General features: G+C 57.1%; 1 protein-coding gene across 4 annotated transcripts in view; it reads left to right on the forward strand.

Moving 5' to 3' along the window:
• Window positions 1–14,333, forward strand: part of ABCA2 (ATP binding cassette subfamily A member 2) — a 146,607-nt gene that overhangs the window by 96,562 nt on the left and 35,712 nt on the right. For 3 of the 4 annotated variants that reach the window (XM_075120554.1, XM_048822414.2, XM_048822417.2), the window contains 10 exons: window positions 1,286–1,436; window positions 2,371–2,575; window positions 2,911–3,075; window positions 4,347–4,527; window positions 5,194–5,406; window positions 6,002–6,198; window positions 8,034–8,216; window positions 10,619–10,803; window positions 11,888–12,008; window positions 13,181–13,471. In XM_075120554.1, the coding sequence (XP_074976655.1) occupies window positions 1,286–1,436; window positions 2,371–2,575; window positions 2,911–3,075; window positions 4,347–4,527; window positions 5,194–5,406; window positions 6,002–6,198; window positions 8,034–8,216; window positions 10,619–10,803; window positions 11,888–12,008; window positions 13,181–13,471 (1,892 nt within the window). The remainder of the gene's footprint in view (window positions 1–1,285; window positions 1,437–2,370; window positions 2,576–2,910; window positions 3,076–4,346; window positions 4,528–5,193; window positions 5,407–6,001; window positions 6,199–8,033; window positions 8,217–10,618; window positions 10,804–11,887; window positions 12,009–13,180; window positions 13,472–14,333) is intronic. The other variant, XM_048822416.2, reaches the window with a different exon arrangement.

Below are 14,333 nucleotides of genomic sequence, written 5' to 3' on the forward strand. Positions count from 1 at the left end.
GGCAACAATGGGTCATTGAGCTACAGCCCCAGCCTGAGCCCTGGGCACTGCCTGTTTCTGTGCCACCAACAGCAGGATTAACGGTGGTTCTGAGCAGTGGGTAGCAGATGGGATCCCGGTACGGTCCGGGATCGTTTCGCAGCTAAAGGACAGATAGTCCTCTAATGCTGGTGTAACTCCCAGGGCTTCCATGGAGCTCCTCCTGATTTACAGCAGTGTAATTAGAGGAGAATCGAGCTTGTGGACAATGCCACAAGCTCAAACCTCTGAGTCGCTGACTGATTTCTAGCATTGCCCAGTGGTTGGTGTAAAGGGGGCGGCAGGCTGACTGGCGGTGAGGAGCCTGCACCGTTGGGCTGTCGCAGGATGCGGGTATCTGCAGGGATCGGTGGGAGTTATTTACGGTGCTGAGGATCGCAGGGAAGCAGATTCTCCCGTCAGTTGGCAGCAGGTGTCGTCCTCTTCCACGTTCAGTTAGGAGGAACCACAAAGTCGTTGTGGTGCAGCTGCTGTGGCTTTAAAGGGCAGTGGGGAATCTCTGCACCCATGTGGTGGTCACAGTGGCACACCTCTGCCATGGCTCTCCTTGCCGGGGGGCGCGTGGTCTGGTCAGAGCTGGTTCTGCCGTACTCTCTCTGCTCTGTTCTGAGGGGTGTTTGCCTCCTGGAGGTTTCAGGAAGGGAGCCGGCCATGGGGCCCGAGGAAGCAGGGTTGGTACTGAGTTCTCAGCACCGAGCCACCGGCCCAGTCCTGCTGTCCGACAGCTGGTGGGCCAGTCCCACCCCTCCTCGGAGCCCCTGCTCCTGCTGACAGCGGGGTGGCTCACTGGCAGGCTCAGCAGAGGGGCCAAGGACTGAAAGGTGGGTGGCTACCGAATTCCCTGGGTGCCCCCCCGGTGGGGTAAGGCCCACCAGCAGGGCAGGCTGAAGGAAACCTGCTGGGCCACTCCATGCTGGGCCTCTTGGGTAGCAAACAGAGGGTTTCTGTCCCCAGGCTGCCAAGGAAATAGCCAGGTCTGCCCCCCGGAACTCCAGCGGCGGGGGTCCCATCCTCTGATGGAGTTTGACAGGGTGTGGGAGGTGGTCATGCCTCTTTTTCTCGGAGGTGGGTGATGAAGTGTGGGGGGGCATCTGAGCCTTTTTCTCTGGGGGGAGAGGTGGGGCTGGGGGAGGCCTAACACCTTCTCTCTCTGGGGCTGGTGGTCTGCCCCCCCACTCGCTGGGGCTGGGGCTGGCATGACCCCTTTCCCTTTGCGGCAGAGGATGTCACACTGTCTGCCCTACAGTTTCCTGGTGTCCGTGCTCTATTCCAAGGCCAAGCTGGCCTCAGCCTGCGGGGGCATCATCTACTTCCTGAGCTACGTCCCCTATATGTACGTCGCCATCCGGGAGGAAGTGGCCCACGACAAGATCACGGCCTTCGAGAAGTGCATTGCTGTGAGTACAGGGCATGGCCCGGTGTGGCTCCCTGCAGGTCCTGAGCCTGGCCTCCCTAGGAACGGGGTTCCCCAGCTCTGCTCCCTCCATCACCAGTCGGCTCCCCATGTCCCATTGCCCTCCCTGCTGCCAGGATGGGCGGGGAATGCTCCCTGCTTCTTGCCCAGCATGCGGACAGGAGGGAGACACCACATCCCCGGCCATGCCTCCAGCCCCAGTCACTGGAGGAGTCAGGCCGCCTCTGGCAAGAGAACTGCCTGCTGCAGCCCCAGGGACCAAGTGGCCTTCAGCAGGGCAGAGCTGGAGAAACCAACATGCTCGTGGCGGCACATTTCCAGCCTAACGCCCTTCTGCTTAGCCAGAGGAGCTAGCTAAGCAGAGGGCTGGAAGGGCAGGGGTCTTGAGGACTCCCAAAGCTTGGGCTGGGGGCTCCGCTGCCCTGCAGGGTGGGGATAGGGAGCCTCGTCCCCTCCAGGAGAGTGGGATCCCTGCAGAGGAGTGTGCCAACTAACACATGCTGCACACTGTGTCCTCTCCAGCGCTTCGCAGGGTGGGGGAGCCTGGCACTGCCCAGCTGCACCCTGTGACGGAGCTGGGCTGCATGTCTGCTCCCTGCCACTGTGCTGGGCAGGGCAGGAGCTGGCCCCTTGTGAGGAGCTCATGCCGCAGTGTGAATCCTGATTTTAGAGCCACTGCATCAGGGCGCCTGCAGGAGGCAGCGGTGCTCCCTTACCCCACCAGCCACACCCCCAATGGCCTTTCTCCCTTTGCTGCAACCAGACCCTCCGTGGATTCCCACCCTCACCTCCAATGACTTTCGTCCCCCCATAGCCCTGATGGCCCCCCTGTCCCCCCCTCAGCACCTGGCTAGGGGATTGCTGCCCAGAACTTTAGGGGAGCAGCTCTCACACTAACCTCCCTCTCCCCCGCTCAGTCTCTCATGTCGACCACGGCCTTCGGGCTGGGCTCCAAATACTTTGCGCTGTACGAGGTGGCCGGCGTGGGCATCCAGTGGCACACCTTCAGCCAGTCACCCGTGGAAGGCGACGACTTCAACCTGCTGCTCTCCATGATGATGCTGATCGTGGATGCCGTGGTCTACGGTGTGCTGACGTGGTACATTGAGGCCGTGCACCCAGGTACGGGCCAGGGGCTCCTCCTGTAGCCCAAGGGGGGCAGGTGCAGGGTGGCACCAACCTGAGTGGGATGGAAGGAGGGCCTGTCAACAGCCTCTCCATGCATGGCTGTGAATGCAGGGGTTGGGGGCAGGTCAGCATCTGGCCATGTTCATGAACCCTCCTGGGAGTTGGGGGGGTGTACCCAGCCACCCAGTGATCTTCCCTGGGGCTCTGTGTGTTGTCCCCGCTGGCCCCCACTTTCTGCGGGGAGGCCCACACCTTTCGGCCACACCAGTGCATACTGTGGGCCTCCTGCATGAACCCCAGCACCACGGCTGATCTCCTTTCCTTCGCAGGCATGTACGGGCTCCCCCGGCCCTGGTACTTCCCCTTCCAGAAGTCCTACTGGCTCGGGAACGGGCGGGTCGAAACCTGGGAGTGGACCTGGCCCTGGTCTAGAACCACCCGCCTCAGCATCATGGAGGAGGATCAGGCCTGCGCCATGGAGAACAGGCGGCTGGGTAAGCGTGCCCGCAGGCTGGGCAGTGCAGAGGCGGGCGAGAGGGACCAGTGGGGAAAGGGCTGGGATCCAGGGGGCCTGGCCTCTGTTCCTGGCTCCGTCACTGTGGCACCGGGCCAGTCGCGCCACCTCTCTTGGGCGGGGGTGGGGGTCGGGCCTGCCCAAACCGGTGTGTTTTGAACTCGGGTTAGCCCAGCAGTGACTCCCCAGCCCCCGGGCTTTCCGCTCGGCTGAGCCGTGAGTTACAGCCTGGCGTTGAGCTCATGCTGCTAACCCGCTTAGAAAAGCCCCTCGATTCGCAGAGGAGATGGACCCTGTGCTGTCGTTTCCCCCAAGCGAGGGTCATAATACGGGCTGGCCTCGCGGGTGTGGTATGGGGCCAAATTCATCCCTGTCCCCAGCTCTTTGAGAGACTCTGGTAGAAGGTGCCAGAGGAGGAAGTGGAATTATGGCAGAGCGAGTGTGGAAGTGGGGGAGAGGGGAAAGGGCAGATTTTTGGCAAGACACAAAGCGAGGGCCAGATCCTCCGCTGGTGGCAATCAGCATGGTGCAGTGGGTTCACCCGAGCAACGCTGTTGTGTGTCAGCTGGGGCTTATTCTATTAGGGCAGGGCCTAGGGGGCCCCATCGTGCTGGGCACTGCACAAACCCAGAACAGGGGGCAGCCCCTGCCCTGAAGAGCTCCCAGGCTAGCTAGGCAAGGGCTGGGGCAAGGCTGGCCCACGGCGGGACCCTGCCCCCAGGGCTCTCTTTGCCCATTTGTTTGTTATCGTTTTTGGAGGGGATTCACGAGTGGGGGAGAGAGGGGGTGGGATAAAGGAGAAGAGGCAGGGACAAGCGGGAGGAGGAGGCTGGAGCCCACAGCCAGTCAGGCTTAGGGGTGTAGAGCGCTGTTGGGCCCTGATCGCACTGGTTCTGGCTGGAGCCTGCAGGTCCCTGCTGCGGCTGCTTGGTCCAGCTGAAGCCTCCAGCCCCTTTTGTCCCTGAGCTGACGTGGCTGGGAGCCGGGTGGGGCAGCATGGGCCCTGGTGTATGACTTGGCTTTAGCAACGCTGTCCCATGTAATTAAAGCATCACAGCATATCCCATGTGGCAGCAGCTCTGCAGCTTAGTGGCACTTTGCCCCGCTGCCCGTCTCCCTAGGGTGCGCTCCCCGGGTCAGTGCTGGGTGGCATATGATCCCCTGGCTCCCCGCACATGCTGACGGAGCCTGCCCTGCGGGGCTGGGAGACACCCCAGGCCCCTGCCCACCACCTCCCTGCTCTCATCGCAGAGGAGACGCGTGGCATAGAGGAGGAGCCGAACCACCTGCCGCTCGTCGTGTGCGTGGACAAGCTCACCAAGGTCTACAAGACTGACAAGAAGCTGGCACTGAACAAGCTGAGCCTGAACCTCTATGAGAACCAAGTGGTGTCCTTCCTGGGGCACAACGGGGCGGGCAAGACCACCACCATGTGAGTGATGGGCTGGGGAGCCCTGCTGCGAGCGGTGACATGGAGAAATTGGTGCAGGGGCAGCCATGGGATGAGGGTGGGCAGCTCTCACACGCCTGGGCAGCTTCTCACCACCTCGGACACAGAAAGGGCTTCATGATCGCTGTCACCGCAGGGTTAGCCTGGGCTCCCAGGCTCTGTCCTCACCCGTGCCTTTGTGCCACACACTGCCCACCAGTTCTGTAATGCTGCCAGTTGTCAGCGATGTTGGGGTTCGTCCAGCAGGCACTCAGCACTTGGCAGTGCCCAGGGTCCATGGCCTGATCCGGGTGGGAGGAGGTGCCGAGGCCTTACCGGGGCGGGTTTGAAGGAGGAGGGCATGGGCTTAGTGCAGGGTGGGAGGCTCACGTGGGAAGGGAGTGTGGGGAGGGGTGCCAATCTGGGGGGCGGGGAGGGGTGGGGTTGTGAAGGCCCCTCAGGGTGGAGCTATAACAAGCTGGTGCACACACTGGATGGGCTGGGCCCTCCTCTGGCATCCGTTGGCCTCAGGCAGCTTGGGCAGTGCTGTTCCGCAGGGCAGAGCTGCCCAAGGGACCTTCCGGGAGCAGCACGCCATGAAGCTGTGCTAGGCAATCACCGCATTTCCAGGCAGGGGGAAGAGCTGACGCTACCCTGTTTCTTTCCCAGGTCTATCCTGACTGGCCTCTTCCCCCCAACCTCGGGCTCTGCTACCATCTATGGCCATGACATCCGTACAGAGATGGACGAGATCCGGAAGAACCTGGGCATGTGTCCCCAACATAACGTGCTCTTTGATAAACTGACGGTGGAGGAGCACCTCTGGTTCTACTCGCAGCTTAAGAGCATGGCGGAGGAGGAGATCCGCAAGGAGATGGACAAGTAGGGACCAGCCCTGGCCAGTGACTCCTCCCTAGGCAATAAACAGCCATCACTGTCTTGATGTGAACCATTTTGCCCGAGCAGATCTAGTGGACTTTGACCAGAGCCCCAGTGCTCTGTGGGACTGGCCCCAGAGTGCACCTCTTAGTGCAGAATTGGGCAAAGATTTTCAGAAGTAGCTAGTGATTGTGGGGGCCCCACTTGAGACACCTTAAAGGGCTTGATTTTTCAGATGGCGGGTGCTTAGCACTTTCTGAAAGCCAGGCCCCTTTAAGGAGTCTCAGGTTGGGCACCCAAAATCCCCAGCCACTGTTGAAATTCTTGGCCTTGGGTGATGAAAGCTAAGTTTTGTTTTAAAAGCTTGTATTTTTCAACCCTTGTGGTTGCAGAGAAAACCTTCCAGCTGAGCGTACCCAGTGTATCTGAGTCTGCAAAGAGCCTGAAACAGTATCTCTGGGAGGTGTGAACTGCCCCATTCATCTCTGTGGGCTGTTAACTCTGAGATCTCCTTCAGCAGTGCTCATGCATCTCCCCAGCCCTGCTCACAAGCCTATGTGTGACTGGGCTGTAACATCTGTGTCGGATCTGTCCCCAGGATGATCGAAGACCTGGAACTGTCCAACAAGCGGCACTCCCTGGTGCAGACTCTGTCAGGAGGGATGAAGAGGAAGCTGTCGGTGGCCATCGCCTTTGTGGGTGGATCGCGGGCTGTTATCTTGGATGAGCCCACTGCTGGTGTTGACCCATACGCACGTAGGGCTATTTGGGATCTGATCCTCAAATACAAACCCGGTGAGCAACCCAAAGCATGGCGGTGGCTCTGATCCCTGTCAGAGTCCATTCGATGCAGCACGAGACTCCACACCACGATTCCCCTGCCACTGCCCTGGGTGATGAATCTTGGTTAACAAAGGCTGCACTATAAGAGTTACTCCTGGGGGAATTCTGCGCTAAAAAATAAAAAATTCTGCAACCAAAAATTCTGCAAAATTCTGCATATTTTATTTGTCAAAATAACACAATATAATTACACAAGTTTCAATTATTTTTGGTCATTTATTTCAAAATACTTGTCAGCAAGCATGTCTGTAACAACACAGACAACAAAAAAGATTCAGGAAATGTTTTTTGACAAATAAATTCCTTACTAGGCATATTTATACAGAACTCTGCGTAATAATTCATTTAAACTACAACACAGGACCGTATTTCCTGCACCACTTAGAAGCAGTGCAAAGGCTGGGGGGGAGTCAGGGGTAATGGAGGAGCTGAGGGAGAGGGAAGTAAATTGCTGGGAAGGAGCCTGGGTGTGAACTTGGAGGGTTGTTGGGTGTGGGTGGGGAAAGGTATGGAACGGTTTTGGGGGGGGGCAGGGAGGGATTGTTAGGAAGCTTCCCCCATGCAGACCCTGGCTGACCCCACATCTGCCCCTCGTCCCCATATGTTCCTGCACCCCCTGTCCACATGTCCCTCCATCCCCACTCAGACACCCACTCCCCGTGTCCCTGCATCCCCTCCCCCGGTCCCCAAGTGTCTCTGTGCCCCCACCCAGCCACGCCCCTGTCCCTATGTAGCTCTGCACCCCCACCCCCATCATCATGTGGCCCTGTGCCTCCACTCCCATTCACCCCTGCCCCAGTCTGTCCTCACCCACTGGCCCTTATGAGCCCCTGTCTGACCCTCCCAGCACCCCATGCTGTCTGTCTCCACATAGCCCCTCTCTCCTGACCTGGCCCGCTGCAAAGAAGACAGGCTCTTGGGTGTCCCTGGGGGCTGACCTGCAGTGCATTCCCCACTCACCCCTCTCTTCCCTCGCTGGCGGGGAGCTGCTGCTTTGTTCTCTCACCACAGTGCCCTCTGGTGAGAAAAAGGCAGAACTGCAGCAACGTTGCAACAGAAGCTTTCTTTCTGCGCAAAAAATTAAAAGTATGCAGTGCTCATTAATTATGCTTGCACATAGTAGTGCAGAATTCCCCCAGGAGTAACTCTAGTGAGTAACAGGAGCATTGCCTCAACCTGACCATGTGCCGGGAGGGAGAAGGAAAGCCGGGGCTGGATTTTAGGGAATGGACTCTGGCTTTGACTGACCACCAAATAAAAGAAAAGGAGTACTTGTGGCACCTTAGAGACTAACCACAAGTACTCCTTTTCTTTTTGCGAATACAGACTAACACGGCTGTTACTCTGAAACCCACCAAATAAAAATCCTTGTTTGTACCAGCTGAGATAGGCCTAACAATGAGTGCTTATAGAACAGGACTTGGAGTCAGGACTCCTGGGTTCTATTCCTGCCTCTGCATGCTCTCCCAGGGAGACATGAGGCAAATCCCTTCCTTCTCGCTCCGTGCCTCAGTTTCCCCAGCTGTACAACAGGGATAGTAAGACTGCCCCACCCCCCTTCGCAAAGCACTCTGAGTCCCGTGGATCCAATGGCTCCGTGAGGCAGATTATGCTATGGTCTGTGTGGCAGGTTCCTTAAAGTCACGACTGCTTGGTAGAGGGTACATTGTCGCCTGGCAGCAGGTGCTGCGTGTGCTCGTTGGGTGTCCCTGGGGGCTGACCTGCAGTGCATTCCCCACTCACCCCTCTCTGATGCTCTTCCCCTGCGCTTGTCCCTGGCCTGGCAGGAAGGACCATCCTGCTCTCCACACATCACATGGATGAGGCCGACCTGCTCGGGGACCGCATCGCCATCATCTCCCATGGCAAGCTCAAGTGCTGCGGCTCCCCGCTCTTCCTCAAGAGCACCTACGGGGATGGCTACAAGCTGACGGTGGTGAAGAAGCAGTCAGACTCCAGGAATGGCACAGGTCAGTCAGCAGGCACGCGGCACCCGCGCTAGGGAGTCTGCTCCCCCCAGTCCAAGTTGGGAAACAGCTTAGCTGCTAATGCAGACAGGATCCAACCCGTTACAGCAAGCAGGGCTGAGCTGCTTTTGTCCCAGCTGCGCTAGTCGCTCTCAGGAGGGCTGGCCAGAAAACCACATTCCTGTTTTGTGAAAAATGGCGAGGCTTTGCAATTTGTGTTTGCTCCGGGTTGGAATGAAGTCAAGAACTTTCAACTTCTTTTTGAAAACACCTAGGAGTGAGACACTCCAGGACAGCCAGTAGCCCTGTGCCTAGAAAACTTGCCTGGGATGTGCCTGATTCAGAGCAAGCACTGGGACGTGGGGCTCCCACGTCCCATGGGAGTGCCCAGAACATAAGAATGGCCATGCTGGGTCAGACCAAAGGTCCATATGCCCCAGGATCCAGTCTTCCGACAGTGCCCAGTGCCAGGTGCTTGAGGGAGAATGAACAGAACAGGGAATCATCTAGTGATTGATCCCCTGTCACCCATCCAGCTATAGAGTTAGTCACTTGCAGTCGCTCTCATGCCCTTGCCTATTGGAGCTGTTCTGCTTTGTATAATTAATTCAATATTTGTTGGCCTAGGGAATTAGCGTGTGAGTGGTTCTGTAGCCCAGTGGTTAAGGTGCTCACCTGGCGGGTCAGAGACTTAGGTTCAAGTCTGCTTTGGGCCATAAATTCCAGCCTGCACCTGACAAAAGGTCCTTGAAAAGTTTCGGTTTTGATGAATCAGCATTTTCAAATGAAAAACCGTTTTGCTGAAGAATTCCTGAAGAGCTGTGATTTTTTCAGCACTGGTTCCGAGAGGCCCATTGCTGGTGGATCTGTTTTCCAGTGTAGGCTTTAGGGATTTTCCCTTTGTTCTCTGTGTAAGCAGAGGGCTCTTACCTCCAGTGTCCCATAATCTTCTGCTTCCACTGCTGGGGAAAGGAAAAGTAGTCCCCCTCATTCCCATGCACAGGAAGCATGGGGCCCTGTGAGGCGAATCTCTGAGGGCTATTGCTTTTCTGATGCTATTACAATCCCATTGGAGTGGGAGTTTGCGAGGTGCTTAGAGATGCTACAATGACACTGATTGATGGTCCTAGGCCATTTCTCGAAGCAGCCAGGGTTTCCATCTCAGGGCAGGAGAAACTGACAACTACTGAGCAAAGCAATTTAATGTGTGCATGGTGCGTTGAGATCAGTGGAGTGCTCCCGCCTTCTCTGCCCCCAGAATGCCTCCCGACCTGGCCTGTCTTTGCTTTGCAGCCAGGAGGAGGAAGGTCCTAGTTCTTTCTGCCTGTCAGCATCCAGTCTGTGGCTCTTACTGAATATTTGCAGAAAGGCTCTCTTGCAGGAAAAGACCTTTGAGAGCGTACAAAGTACCCGAGACTGGCCAGGCGCAGTGAGCGATGGAAATCCCTTCAGATTAGGGCTGGTCAGAACCGGGTTTTTTTTCCTGCAGAAAAGTCTGACTTCCGGTCAGAAAATCCCAAATTGCCAAAGCCTGAAACTGTTATTCCCAAAACTGTCAGAACTCCCCCACTCCCCCCCACCCCCTGCCAGTGTCTTGGGCTTTCCATTTTCCTGTGATAATGGAGGGGGCTGCTTCTCCTGGGTGGCTTTGATTTTCAGCTGCAAACCTAATTTTCCATGCGGGAGGAGAAAAAAGTTTCAGTGGTGAATTTCCCCCCAGACCTGCACAAAACGAAAAGCCCATGAAATGACCAACCAACCCAAAGAGGAAGGTCAGACGCTGCCGAACTCGGGCACCTGTAGTTCCCATGAGAGCCAGTGTGACTTGGGGCTCATCCACCCCCCTCTTCAGGCCCTTATACTCCCATGCCAAACTGCAGATTGAGGAGCCCTTGTTCAGCACAGTTCGCACCTGCTCCCTGGGCGCAAGGGCTCAGGGTAACATGCTGCATGGAGCCCTTCACCTCCAGGGGGTGGTTTCAATCCAGCCCAGGCTGTTAGCAATGGCAGGTTGTTACTGCTGGGTATCCTGTGAGAAATATGTTCTGTGATCTCACTTCTCCCTCAGTGGCTGGGGGTCTATGTACAATTGCACCCATAGGAGCTGGCCCCATTGTTGGGAGTGTCGGCAGAGAGGCCAATGGGCCGTGGAGGCTAAATTCCCTTCTCAGGCCAGGGGCTGTTCCTCCAGGGCTGGGCAGTGTGGGCGCAGTTTTCTCAGTGCATGCACGGCTGGGCTCCCAGCTGTGAATCCAGCGGGAGAGTCGCTGAAAAAAGCAGTTTAAAATAAAACAAAAGAGCAGCATCAGCTTTTGGGTTTTGGAAAGAAAAATCCAAGGACTCTGGGCCAGGCCGAGCTGGGTGTGTGAAGTGACCCGACCTTCTCTGCTTCCTCCCTGTGCTAGACTCAGGGCAGACACACAGCCCTCTCTCCCACTCCTCCGCCAGCCCCTGCTCTGAGCCCCGCGTCACCCAGTTCATTAAGAAGTACGTGGCCTCCTGCCTGCTGATCTCCAACACCAACACGGAGCTCTCCTACATCCTGCCCAGCGAGGCTGTCAAGAAGGGCTGCTTCGAGAGGCTCTTCCAGGTACCGGCCCTTCAAGACGCCAGTTACTGAGTGGGGAGGGGAAGCTGCTCGCAGAGCAGGGGAGTGCCGCGGGGTCAGAGACATGGGACTATGAGGCTTTGGCTGTAGTTTTACAAGAACAGTGTAGTGGTGTTTGCTGACTGCAGTTGTAGGGGTGCCCGTGGGAGCTGGGCTGGGTGCTCGCTGGTTGATGGGTGGAGGGGCGCCCATGGGGGTAGCACTGAATTATTTGTTATGCTGGGATTTGCCAAGGAGTCCAAGGGATTTGGGTGTCTCATTCCCTTAGGCTCATTTGCAGATCCAGCCCAGAGCATGTCCCTCGCCCTTGCACAGGGGCATTGCCCTGGGTGTGCGTCGCCCTGCCTAGCGTCGTTTTCTCCTGGGATAGTCTGTCCTGCATGCTGTAATTCTCCTAGCTCCCCGGTGTCTGTGCTTACTGCGGGGCTCCCTAGCTTGCCCTGAGCCTGCACTGCTGTTCCAGGCGTCCCCCAGCACAGCAGCACAGAGGGGCCTGGGTCGCTGGGACAAGCACGCCCCTCTCCTTTTCCCACCAGAAGGGAGTGCTGCTCTGTTCAGACTCCGGTTGCTCAGGATGGGGCTATGGGCTCTCTGCTTTCACAGCGCTAGCCACCCCGCGGGCTCTGCATTAGCTCCAGCGCTGCGTTCCGGCGGAGGTGGGTGGTGAGAGGGAGGACGCGGGGGATGCTCGTGATGGGTCTGCAGATCAACCCAGGAGCCTGGTTTCCGGCGGAATGTGTTACCAGTGCCTGTCTGTGCCTGATCCACAGAGGCCAGGAGTCTGGGACAGCTGAGGCTCAAACTGTAGCAGCTCATGGTTTTCACTCTGGAGGTCCCTGGTTCAATCGCCATGTCTCAGCGCTCACACAGGCAGCCATCAGACCTCTTGCCCTTTGACTTTCGCCCTGGCTGGCCGTTGTGGGATGGGGGAATTCTGAAGGTCCCTGTGCTGCAGGGAGTGCTGGGCTGGCAGGCACGTGGGCTGATTACTGCTTAGCTGGGAGCTTCTGGGATGGCTCTTTGCTGTGGTCTCCCTCCGCTCCTCACCTTTGTTCCTTGTTCACAGCACCTGGAGCAGAGCCTGGGGGAGCTGGAGCTGACCAGCTTTGGGCTGATGGACACTACCCTGGAGGAGGTCTTCCTCAAGGTGTCGGAGGAGGACCTGTCCCTGGAGAACAGCGACGTTGGTAAGGGGGGTGTGTGTGAGTGTGTGTGTGTAGACGCGCTCGTGTAAGTGCCTCAGTATGCTGGCTCGTGGAGAGTTGGAGGTGCCCTGGGTTAGCGGCCTTACATTAACAAACTGAGTTTGCTACGTCGCCCCATTGAGCATTGATCCATTGCTGGCAGTCTCTGCTCAGGGGAAGCCTACAGTGGTGAATCCATAGAGCTGGGCAGGGAAGGGCTGGACTAAGGAGTGGATGAATCATTGAATCATAGAATATCAGGGTTGGAAGAGACCTCAGAAGATCATCTAGTCCAACCCCCTGCTCAAAGCAGGACCAATCCCCAATTTTTGCCCCAGATCCCAAATGGCCCTCTCAAGGATTGAACTCACAACCCTGGGTTTAGCAGGCCAATGCTCAAACCACTGAGCTGTCCCTCTGTTTTAGGGCAGAACAGAGGTGTGATGGCAGGGGTGGGGGGTGGGGTAGAGGAGGTGCATTTGTTACACTGTGCTACCACCAAGCCAGCCGTAGCGCGAGACCCCAGCGTCATGTTAATGCAGCTGCAACAGCTGCTTTGATTGTTGCTTTTTAATAGCTGTATCTTGGCTGCAACCCTTGCTCCTGTCTGCTGCACTTGGGCCTTAGGGATCCATTCTGTTTGCCTTAGAGCAGGGGAGTGCCCTTGGCCTGAAGGCAGGGGCACCCTCTCCAAAGGTAGCATGGAATGATGCATGCTAAATGCTTGCCACACTCCACCCCAGCAGTGGCCGCATTTTGTCCTGTGGTTTGTAGTTCAGCATAAGGTTTGTAAAGCACTTTGGGATCCTGGGGGATGAAAGGCCCTATGTCAGTGTGAAGTATCATTGGGGTGTATTCCTATTAGACAAGGCCAGTACCTGCCTTGGCCAGCACTGAGAGGAGAGTTGGGGTACTCACTGTACCAGGGCACACCCTGAAGTGCTAAGGTGGCTCCTGCTATCCTGGGGTTGCAGGGTATTAAGGAAGAGCCGTGTTCACCACCCGGGCATGCCCAGGCCCTTGGTAGCTGGGTGCCTAGCTAAGGTGTTACAGCCAGTCCCAGACGGTGGTTTCTTGCTGGAGAGTGAGTGGGATGCCCTAGGAGGGCTGCTCCCCTGCGACGTTCCCCTTGTACCTGTGCTGCACAAACCCCACCGGCTCCCTTCTCCTTCCAGACATGAAGGAGTCCAAGAAAGATGCCCTGCAGCACCCGGCTCCCCACATGGACCTGAAGCCCGAGGCCAACGGGGGGCCCCTTCCTGACGTGGAGGCACCCGAGAAGCCAGAGGTGGAGCTCAGCAACCTGGTGGTCTGCTCCAACCTGACCCAGTCGCAGGCGTCCCTGCTCTCGGCTTCCTCGGTGGGCTCCGTGCGGGGCGATGAAGGTGGGGCTTATTCGGAGTTCTATGGGGATTACTCTCCGTTGTTTGATAATCTGCAGGACCCTGATAACGTCAGTCTGCAAGGTTTGTAAGGTGCCGCACGGCTGGCCTTGACTTTGGTAGCGGGGGTGGGGGGCCGCTGTGTCCCGGTTCCGCTCTCAGCAATCCCAGGGGCGGGGGATGTGTGGGGCCTGCTACCGGCTCTGAACAGACCTTTCTGTCCTGTCGGGGCTGGGGCTGAGCACCTTTCTCTTCCCCCAAGAGGGATGGCTGGCAGGGACCTGTTTGAATGCTCACGCCCCATGCTCTGTGGGGTCCAGTCAGACGAGCTCCTGCCTCGAGCCTGTCCATCCTGGGACCCCTGTTACAATGGAAAAATAGGCCTAAAGACAGGGAGGAGATGAGGGCAGCCCCCTGAAACTTGGTTGGGAGCCCCTGGGTGAGGAAGCCATGAATTCATTGCAAACTTGGCCCCTTTTCATTCACAAAGCGACCGAGCCCCCCAAATGCATTCGCTCTTCGAGACCAGCCACCATATACCCCGTGCAAATGCTTCTAGTCTCCCTTCTTCCTGTTGGCTATTGGTGGCATGGGGTTGGTCACCTGAATCTCATGCTAGTTTGCTCTGCTCCCTGACTGGATGGCTGAGACTTTAACTAGGAGAATGGCAAATCTGAAATAGCAAGCGGTGCACTTCCCAGCACAAAGGTTTGTGTTAAAATGAGTGACATATTCCCAGGAACCCCCAGGAGTCCTCCCACGGTATTTGAATAATAAAACATACAATCCACAAACAACAGTGACCCAGCGGCCACCTTTTTATTCACAGATCCTTTTTGGGGTTATTCCACTGCTCTTATCGTGGAGCATTTGGGGACATCGTGTTTTTTCTCTCCTCTCCGGATATCCCAAGGATCCCGTTATTGAACTCCAGGGCTGCATAATG

The sequence above is a fragment of the Caretta caretta genome, chromosome 16, assembly GCF_965140235.1.
Source record: "Caretta caretta isolate rCarCar2 chromosome 16, rCarCar1.hap1, whole genome shotgun sequence".
Lineage (NCBI taxonomy): Eukaryota > Metazoa > Chordata > Testudines > Cheloniidae > Caretta > Caretta caretta.